Source organism: Halyomorpha halys, unplaced genomic scaffold (assembly GCF_000696795.3).
Source record: "Halyomorpha halys isolate HHAL.00 unplaced genomic scaffold, Hhal_1.1 Scaffold871.1, whole genome shotgun sequence".
NCBI lineage: Eukaryota > Metazoa > Arthropoda > Insecta > Hemiptera > Pentatomidae > Halyomorpha > Halyomorpha halys.
This window is the reverse complement of record NW_027114389.1, coordinates 350,533-361,100: the sequence shown is the minus strand read 5'-3', so window position 1 is coordinate 361,100 and position 10,568 is coordinate 350,533. Positions and strand designations below refer to the sequence as shown.

General features: G+C 32.2%; 2 protein-coding genes across 3 annotated transcripts in view; one reads left to right on the top strand and one right to left on the bottom strand.

The window, feature by feature from the left end:
* Positions 1-3,836, bottom strand: part of LOC106686764 (uncharacterized) — a 10,830-nt gene extending 6,994 nt beyond the window's left edge. For both annotated transcript variants that reach the window (XM_014430259.2, XM_014430260.2), the window contains exons 1-3: positions 3,704-3,836; positions 2,195-2,300; positions 1,928-1,977 (exon numbers count right to left, since the gene is read on the bottom strand). In XM_014430259.2, the coding sequence (XP_014285745.1) occupies positions 1,928-1,977; positions 2,195-2,300; positions 3,704-3,769 (222 nt within the window). In that variant the 5' untranslated portion in view covers positions 3,770-3,836. The remainder of the gene's footprint in view (positions 1-1,927; positions 1,978-2,194; positions 2,301-3,703) is intronic.
* The window catches only part of LOC106686763 (glycine receptor subunit alpha-3), a gene marked incomplete at its 5' end in the record, with an annotated part of 183,910 nt that overhangs the window by 147,180 nt on the left and 26,162 nt on the right, over positions 1-10,568 (top strand). Inside the window, 2 exon segments of the mRNA XM_067051579.1 lie at positions 7,947-8,029; positions 9,164-9,298. Coding sequence (XP_066907680.1) covers positions 7,947-8,029; positions 9,164-9,298 — 218 coding nt within the window.

Below are 10,568 nucleotides of genomic sequence, written 5' to 3'. Positions count from 1 at the left end.
TATTGATTGACAAAGATTGGAGATTGGAAATAATAAAGAAAGTAAGATGCTTATCTCTTGGAACATAACAAACAAGTACATTCAATGCATTCTCTCAACTTTTTTGAGATGACCTGATGCATCTTATTGCATGATTGTCCCTAATTGTCACCTATTCTCTTCTTAACCTTATTTCCCTATTCTAAAGATCTGCACCTAGTACCTAGTCAGGACTTACATTCCCCTTGGTGCCTGCAGACTAGTACCCTCTAGAACAAATTTTCTTTCCTACAAGGACCTGCGGTTAGTACCCAGTCAGGAATTGCATTCCCCCTCCGCAACTGCAGACTAGCACCATGCAGAGCGAAGTTTCCATGTTTCGAGGACTTACAACCAGATACCCCATAAGCCTTATCCTGTCTATTCACTTCCTAACCAGTTACCTAACATATTTGAATACATTTTGTTGAGGTCTTATGGCTCAGAGTACCTCACAATTAAATTGGAGTCAGACTATCTAATACAACCACCTCGAAAAAACCATGAAAATAAAAAATATAACAGATGAGAAGATTCCAATCTCAATATAAATTATTCCCATCAGCCAATACAAGTTAGATAATTTCTCTGAATTTATGTACCTGGGCTCAATGTTTACACAAGATAATCATATCTGGAGATGAACAAAAGCAGGACTTCAGGCTATAACAGGATTTCAGAAGTTAACTCCTATCGAGGAAAACTACAATAAATCTGTAAAAGACTCTAATAGGAAAATGTTAACTAAACAGTTCAATTAACTGCAACCAAGTCCTGGGCAGCCACTGAATCGAATGAGTGAGACCTCAGGATTTTTTATTTTAGGAAATTCTGTGTCGAATATATGGAAATGAATGGCATAGACAATTATACAATTAGGAGTTGTGCAGAATATATAATGAACCTGACTTAATGATGTTCTTTAAACTAAATCTTCTGAGGTGAGCGGTCATGAGGCCAGGATGGAAGACAAAGATATAGAATATATAGATAAAGATATAGAAGTTCTTGGCAGAACTAATCAACAATAAAAGACAGTGTGGAGATGGGTGGATACCACTGCTGCTGATGTCCAAAGTATGCTAGAAGTCCATAATTGGTAGATATCTGCAAGAGATTGTGACTATTCAAGGAGATTGTTGCAGGGGAGTAACACTTGTCAACAAAACCTTTGACATGCAATACTCTAATATATAAAATATAATGATATTTTTAAATGAATGAAGTATTATTATAATCAAAAATCATCACAATGCACATAAAAATACAATAACATATATATTTACAGTACTTTTTTCAGAGTTACCATTAACAAGAAATAGACTGAAATATTATTCCCAAAACAAAATCAGACTGTAAATAACATATCATCCCTTAAACTATGATGTCTCGAATATAAAAAAACAACTCAATGATTTTTATATTTTGAAAATCTCAATATCAATGCAACATCCTAAAGACATCTCATCCCAACTATCGTTTTATAGCATACTTTCATGATTTCTTCCGACTTTGAGATTTCTCTAGAATGAAGTGTTAGTTTTTATGTTTTTAAGGACTTATGAGGTATAACCGTTTAAGCGAGGATATCTCATTATATAAAAGATCAAAATCATTTACAATAAATAGTACAAGAATTGAGTTGTTAAAAAATTTCTGCAATAAGTAAGAAAGTAAATGAAAAAATTTTCTTCATGCCCAATCAGTTTCTATTTACATCCTAATGAGAAGCCAAAAGGCAAAAGAGCTAACCTGTAAACTAAATTATTAAAATTACAAAATATATTCAAAACCATCAAATAATATGGAAAACTAAGCAATAGTAACAGTACAAATCTTAGAAATACAGATTGGCTCTTCATGTGCAACACTGTTGATATCAAACTGGAAATTCACTATCTTCACTTACTTTGTAGCTGTCACTCTGATTTGTTCCAGAACTTTCAGATGAGCCATTTCCTGATGAAAGAAACTTTATTTTAGTTACACTAACAAATTAAATTAAAAGAAAATTTGATTTAAAAAAAATATTTTTAAACATGACAAACTGTTACAAAGTTATAATAAAAAAAAAAAAAACCAACACATATTCAATCCCAATTATTCTTTTATACATATACATATACAATGGAAATTTTAACTAAAACTATTATAAAAAGTATTTTAATAAATGTACCTGTGAATAAACCCAAGTTTTTATAACATTGCTTAAAAGCAAACAAATGAGTTGAAACCTGTTGATTCACTTCCTGTAAAGTTTTCGGGATTTGGAAGACAGTATTCTGTAACAAAATTTTGATAAAACCAATAATACATTTATGTTATATAAACATTATAATCTTTCAAAGATTAGGGTTAGTAAGGAAAAAAGTATCCACATGCAATGCTGGATAGTTTTTGTGACTATTGGAGGCAACAACAGTCCCATTTTCAAAGTGACTGTTTTCATCAATATAGCTACTGATGCAGTCACTGAAATGTATAACAGACGATAGCTGCCATCACAACAGCTACTTTACTGGTGTGACAGTGCTATCGAATAAAGTCATCGCTGGCATGATAGTTTATCGTACAGTAATTGAGTAAAGCTAACTGCCAAAGGTATACCCCTATGAACTGCCACACCTTGGTAGAGAAAATACAATAATAAATTGTTTAGTAAAATTTCCATTAAATTAGTTATATAAAAAAAAAAAAAACAGAATATTACTGCAGAAAAGCTATAAAAGATTGATAAAATATTGAACCAACATGGTAGATGATGTAATTCATTTGACGACATGGTTCTTATGAGAATTCGTTATCATATCATAAAAGACTTACAATGTTACTAGTTAATACTAAATTGATACTTCAATGTTTAATAAGAAATTAATTTATAATTTTATATGTTGCGCCAAATATTTGTAAAAAAAATTGTTGAGGAACTATAACAGGAAAATGATATCAAAATCAAATCTTAAAGTGATGAAAAGAAGGAAAAGTGGAATTGAATGGGTAGAACTTGGCCAACATCAGCTGAAGAAGCAATTAATTTAAAAGGATAATTATAGATGAGTCAGAATTATAGGAAACCCTTTCAGAATAACTATTAAAAAAAAAAATTTAAATGTTGCCTTTTTTTCTATTTATAGACATTTACTACGGTATTTACATAAAAATACATCTAGCAAATTTAATGTTAGATTATAATAAAACTACCTACTGGTAGCCCTCTAATAAAATTTCTACATTAGAAGGTCTCAAAGCCATCCTCTTATCAGGTGCCTCTCAGGATTGTCAGGAATGGAAGAGGAAGTAAGGTTAGAAACTATTAGGTTTGGGTGGTCAGGGAGTTGATCTGGTACGGGCTAGGACAGTTACATATAGAACATCCAGATCTTTATTGATGATTTTATTTGTGACAAAGTGAGGAGCATTATGGATTTTACAGGGGATTTTGAATTGTAAGGATTGCATTCGAGAGGAATTTGAAGGTTTAGTTGATACCCAAAGCTCAACTCCATGTGTCCAGATAGGTCTTATTATTGTCATGTAGATATCTTTAGATTGTCAATTAAATTATTTTTATTAAAAATTTCAGGATTACTATACCTGAAGCTGAAACAACAATAACTACCTGAGGACTTTCAGTAGATTACTTTCTTTTTTTGTTATAAAAATATAAAGCAAATAGCTTACTCACCTCAGAAATAAATATTGCATCACTGTCTGCAATGATCAAAATGACAAGGAGTCTCAAAAACAACATGATGCTGAGAGAGCTGCAACCTGAATGAACAGCGAACGATCAGCAAATGAGAACCCCCACCGTCATGATATGAAGGAATTATTGGTAATATTATGACATCACCGCTTAGTCATTTAACAATAAGTTCTAAGAAAAGGGTATAATTTTATCTATAAGCGGTAGAATACAAAGGGCATGTTTAAAATTCTTTGATAAACATTAACAACTTGGCTGAATACAATTCAATAATCTTTTTTTTTTATCAAAAGATAAAGAATTTAATATAAACTAATTTTGCAAACATTCCTTGATTTGTTTACTGATTGCCTGAGTGCCATTACAATGATGCTTTGTTTCGTTGGCTTCGTACAAACAAAACAATTGCTTTTTTAACTTTTTATGTATTTTTTCTAATTCCTTAATCAACAACAGATAAAAAAATGTAAAATATTTCATGAAATGAAGTAACTGTTTAAAAAATAATAAAATAAAAAGTATTCATTGTAGAAATTAACTTCTACTTTTTTTTTTTTTTAGTTTCACTGGTATTTACTCATTTTATAAACACAAACTTTTTCCAAACTTAAAAAAAAAATGTCCCATAAGAAACCGATTCCTTAAAGGAAGATATTACTGTATCTCCATAATGAAATACAATTATGTTTTGAATATTTTAAGATCTAGTCCAATAGTGATGATTTAGTATGTTTAAATTATTGGTTAACAATTTTAAAAAATAATAAATCAAAAACTGCACTACTACAACCTATGAAGGGTTTTTGGTTCATTACTTTGTAAGAAAGTATTGTTTCAAGTCCAATGGTAGTGCAAGGAGGCGATTTGGACAGAATCACATACAACCACGAGGTTTTTTTCCCCAATTAAAGGGTACTTTATTCCAATGAGTGCTGGATGTGCTCCTGAAGGATCTCCCGATCCATTACTAATATAACAAAGTAAATAATTATTTCTTACAACCAGACTTAAACTTAAACCTGGAAGAATGGAGCCCCTAGCCCCTTATTCACCGAGCTATCCCACTCTTGATTAATAATATACAGGGTGTCTCAGTATACATGTTCACTCTTCTCATTTCTCCTATTTTGGAAATTTTTACTGAGTCATAACAATGGCATATGGTCTCTCTTGTGAGAGTAATTTAATTTTTTAACTTTCTCCAGTTGTTTGGGACAAATATGTCCGGAATTGCCAATGGGATGCAGATAGTGTTTTGTTTTTTAAGGACTCTGATAGCAAATCAGATTTTAAGAGCAATTTGTATCAGGAAAATTTTTTGTGGACCAAAAATTGCAAGCAATTCTTTACAGTTTTGAGTGATAGGAAATTAAATTTTCCATAAAATTCCGTTATCATAATTTGCTTTTTATTGACCACTATAGAAGACAAAACGGCTGCCATGATGATTCCTCAATTATGGTTGTGGTTTCTTTCTAGAAATGAAATTTTAAAACGATTTTGTTCTTTAGCATATAAATCGTCAAAAACCATAAAAAATTGTTTGTGGTTGTTGGTTATTAACGCTGTCTTGATCCATTAAATCAAAGAAGTGCTGTATTTGAACTCTTCTTAAAATCTGATTTACTACTGGAATCCGTAAAAAAAATTACCATGTCCCATTAATATAGAGTTAAATACGCTGGAGAAGGATAGAAAATTAACAATTTCCTCATATTATCACTGTATGACCCAGAGAAAATCAAATAAAAATTCCCAATATTGTGGATTTTTTTTTAGAAAGCACTACAGCATATAATGCTTATTGTGCGCCATTCACATTACAACATTGTAGAAATATCACAACATTATAACGAGCTTATTAAGCTTTAGATACGTAGATTCTATGAATCCAATTATGCATGGGGGACTGATTAATTCACGCTGCTTGGGGTACCACAATGTGATATGTCATTTCATTCTCAGCATTACAAAATCCGCACAGAGGTGATCCCGTAACCTTATGGTTATGGTTAATAAAGATGTTTATTAAGTCTACAGTGACCAGGGTAGATCTCTGTGATTGTGGAAATTAGGGGGATAAACATGTATAGTGAGACACCCTATTTAATTTAATAATTAATTTATGCTTAAGTTTAAGAGTTGATCATTTATTCATGAAAATTAATATTGGAAATATTATTGAGTACCTTTTTAAGGCTTTTTTGAGCTGATGAGTGAAGAGGTATATTAAGTCCTAAGTGAACACATAGAGCCCCCAAAAGATAGGAAAGGCCCTAAACGGAACCTTAAGAACATAAAATGTATAAAAATTTTTTTTTATATTACATATTATGGAAATGTCCAAAATGTTCAAGCAAGTCTTCCATAAAATCGAAAAAAAAAATCTAAAATGAAAATCATAAGCCTATGACCTCTAAATTACACTAATTATCTATTTATCTAAGTTTATAAATTTTTTTTTGGAGGGGGAAGCCCTGAAAGTTTTACTGCTTCAGGCCTTCAATTTTCTTGATCAGTCATTGCAAAAATAGCTTTGAGCTATTGGGATAGACAGAAATCAAGTTGTTATTTTTACAATTTAAATAAGGATAATGTTTTCCTCCACTTCTTTGAGCGAAATTTCCCCTTGGGGATTTAAGAGGGTCACAAATGGAAACAAGGTAATACACCTAATTTTTATTTTAGATTCGTTTCTGGATTAAACTGTGCAAATTTCATGATTTTCTAAGCACTGGATGTGTTAAATTTTAATGTGCATTCTAAAATCCATGAAATACAAAATAATTAGAACTTTATTTTAAGCTCAACTTCTCTTATTTATTATTAATTTTTTTTTAAATGTTCATAATCTACCTCCATAAAATAATGAAATGCAATTTTTTTTTTATTTAATACCAGAACGGCCTGGTGGGCCTTACATGGTTAATGTAAGGGATACATTTCTTAGGTTTTTTTCAACAATTTATTATGGGGGGAGGGCATAGTCTCACACAAAAGACACCCCTAACTATATACAATGTTATAAATAAAAATTAAGATAAAATAAATAGATTAAAATAATAATTTTTAGTAAAAGATAAAATATTGCTGAACATAGCTAATTTATGGAACAAGGTAGAGAGAAAAACCTGAGAGGAAAATATGAAGTGGTAGGATTGATGAAAATAATATTCTAAGAGTAAAGATGGCGGCTGGATGGCATTGGAACAAGGTGATCATAGAAGGAAGGGATTGGAGAAAGTTAAGACCTGTAACCGGTTTATAAAATAATAAGTGAAAGTTCAAATACTGGGTATAAAGCCATATTGGAAAAACTATCGATCTCTCGCAACACTATTTTCAAGAATCGAACTAGATAATGATGGTGTAACGAACCTATCTATGAGCAAGCGAAAGAACTAACACCTTCATCGGTCCCAACCAGAGAGTACTCCCCATAACTACCCATGTTAAAAAATTCATTTATTAATTAAAATGTAAACAGTTTAATGTTCTAATTTATAAACTATGTAAATATTATCATAATTGTAAATATATTATTTCTATAAGTAAACGTAAACAAAAGAATTTAGCGATATATAGTTAAGTAATTTTTACTGGACGCACCTCTCACCAACCTCAGCATTCTTAGCAGATTGATTACTTCTTAGTACCATCTCTTCGGCATCTCTTGAGGAACAAGAAATAGACACATTTAGACCTTCATATTCTTCCACTGTGTTTTGAAATATCTGATGGGTTCTAATTTCACACTAATTCTTATAAGCCACTTATTCTTTCCTATACCTTTTATCTCTTTCGTAAGGACCTCCAGCTAGTTCCTACAGAACTTACAATCCTTTTTGTGGCTGCAGAATAGTTCCCTACAGAGTGAAGTTTCCTTTCTTTAAGGACCTGTGGGCACCCATACGATTTGCCACCCCGTTCACATTCCCTATGGAGTGAAGTCTCCATGCTACAAGAATGTAGGGCTAGTTCCCGTAAGATTCATTCTCTCCATTCATCTACTTACCAGTTACCTACATGCATTGTCAAGGCCTTCAGATATAGAGTACCTCACATCTTCAATTAGAGTCAGATCCATCTAATCTAACACAGCTACCTCGACTATGGCCAGAATTTTAGGACTAACATATACGAAGGGCCTCAATATAATTTTGAATAAAAAATAATGTTTCTTAAATATCTAATAAATAAATAAATCATATTTATGTTTCAGACTAAAGCTGACTTTTTCTTGTATGATGGATCTGTCAAAGTTCCCTCTAGACAACCAGATATGTACAATGGAGGTCGCTAGTTGTAAGTATACTTTTGGAACATGTATTAATATGTTTGAGCATTATATAATAATACATACTCCCTCTTTTATAGAAATGTAGTGATCTCTTTTTTGTTTCACCCTCTTTAAGAATTATTCCTACTATTATATTGTTAACAAACAGAAAATAGAACGGTTCGAATCCGGCCTGGAGGAGGAGAGTAGACTTTTATTTCGTGGTGGTTCCACAGATTGAAACCTTGAGCCCCAACACTGGATAGAATAGATTGGTCACTTCTAGATCAGTGGTTCCCAAACTAGGTACCATAAGTGAATGTCACTTTCTAAAAATATTACAAGTATTTCAGTACTTCTACTTTTTACTTTTTCCCCTTATTTTTTTGTTCTGAATATTCAATCACTCAAAGGATAATGTACCACAAATATTTTTCAGCTCGAGAACAGTACTTTGGAAATTTATTTGCAGAAGGGTGCTGCGAATATTTTTTTAGCCCAAGAAAGGTGTGACGGCGACAAAAGTTTGGAAAACGCTGCTCTAGATAGCTCTAGCTGTAGATACCTCTAGGTCTAGATAGCCCTAGCTGGGCCAATTGCAGGTGGTAGGGTATTAGTGTTCGCCATTTCAAAGAGATCCCGTAAGCTAATAGATATGTATGTGAGAAGCAGGTACTCTCGGGGTCAGAATGGACGAACGCCCTGAAACTAAATATCAACTACGCAACCCTGCGTGGATTCCCAGGAGCCAGTGGACAGCAAGGAGAAGTTGGTAATAAAAATTATGGAATGGAAAGAAATGGTAAAATGGAAGGAACAAGAAAAGTGAAAAAAAAAGTAATAAATTGAAATATTTGTATTTAGTATATAGAATAGAATTGATAGTAAAAGAAAACTGTGGGGAAAAAAAATTGTTTTCTTTCTTTTTATTATATCATGTAAAAATATATGTATGATGATATATTGATTAGTATACTGTGTAATGTAGCTATGTATTTGGCCAGCACGGATGAAAAAAGTATTTCTCTCTCCTCTCTCTGTAGGTAGATGAGTTTTGATTAGAAATTAGGACATAAAAATATCTCGTTATTTGAGAATCGCCCATTCACTATTTTTTTATTAATGAGTAAGATATTTATATGACACGAATCTTGTTGCAGTCTCTAAGACCATCGAGGAGCTGAGATTGGAATGGAAGACCCTTAACCCAGTCATCATGGGAAAGGGGCTGAGGATGCCACAATTCGAGATTGTCGACATCATGGCTTCTGACTGCCAGGAGTCCTTCCAGATCGGTATGAATATTTTACTTAATATAAATACGTATTAAGGTAAATTTATTTCCAAAATCTATTACTACAAATTTACATATTTAAACCTTTCTTTTAGCAGAGAAATAACTTGTTAAAAATATAAATATAGGCTCTTCATGAAACTAATATACGTTGTAGCATGTACATTGAAAGAGACGATAATATGAAATCACATATTATTTTCTACTGCGATATTGCTGAGAAGCAAAATTGTTAACAGTAAAAAAAAAATCCTTACACAAAACATGGATTCCGCCTGCAGTCATGTACAGCCTATGAGGTTTGGACCCTCATAAAAAGGGATGATTCACAATTAGTGGACAGATTTAAAAGGCCTATTCCCAGATGGCCCTTTGATGCCAGTCCAGGAAAACGTTATATAGGGAAAAAGAAAAAATGTGAAATTGTATGGTGATATAAGTATATCCAGTGTAGCCAGGATAAAGATATGAAAGTTGCTGGGTCACTTGCTTCAATGGAAGAAAGAAGGATGACAAGAAGTGTGTATGAAAACTGTCCTGATGGAGTAAGGCCTAGAGGAAGGCCAAAAGGTTGATGGAGAGATTCTGGGAGATCTCAGGAAATTGATAATAAATGTGGCAATGCACCGGACCGAAACAAGTGGAACTTGAGCAGGTTAAAGAACGCTTTGATATTTATAATGCTCTTGTCTCTAAGATATGTTCTTATAGTGGCGTAATGTAGCGGAGGGGGCTACAGGGTTGACTGACCTCGAATCTACTCTTTCCCAGGAGCGGCAAAACCCCTAAAGTACCAACATTGAAGAAGAAAACGTTTTCAACCTACTACAACTTTGTAAAAACTAAAATAAATCTTAAATTGATAAAACCGACAAGCACAACTTATCATTAACATATTCGCAAATAGTTAATTTATTAATAGTAATAAACTTTCAGATAAGTTATTTTTTATTAATGTCACTGAATTAATGACTGTGTGTAAATGCAATTTTTTTTTTATTTTGTCGTTACCTTTACTGTACTAGCTATGCATTTTAGTTTTATTAGTAGTACCCTTATTATTGTTATATTATAGTACTATTGTTATTATATATAACAATACTATTGTTATATTATAGTACTATAGTTATTATAGTAATAATTATTGTTTATCTTATAGTACCCTAAAGTTCGAAAGTTTGTAGGAAATGTCCGTAAACTGGTGGAGGGAATTACGGTCTGACTGACAGAATGCGAAATCAGCTGATGGAGGGTCATGTCAGCTGATGGAG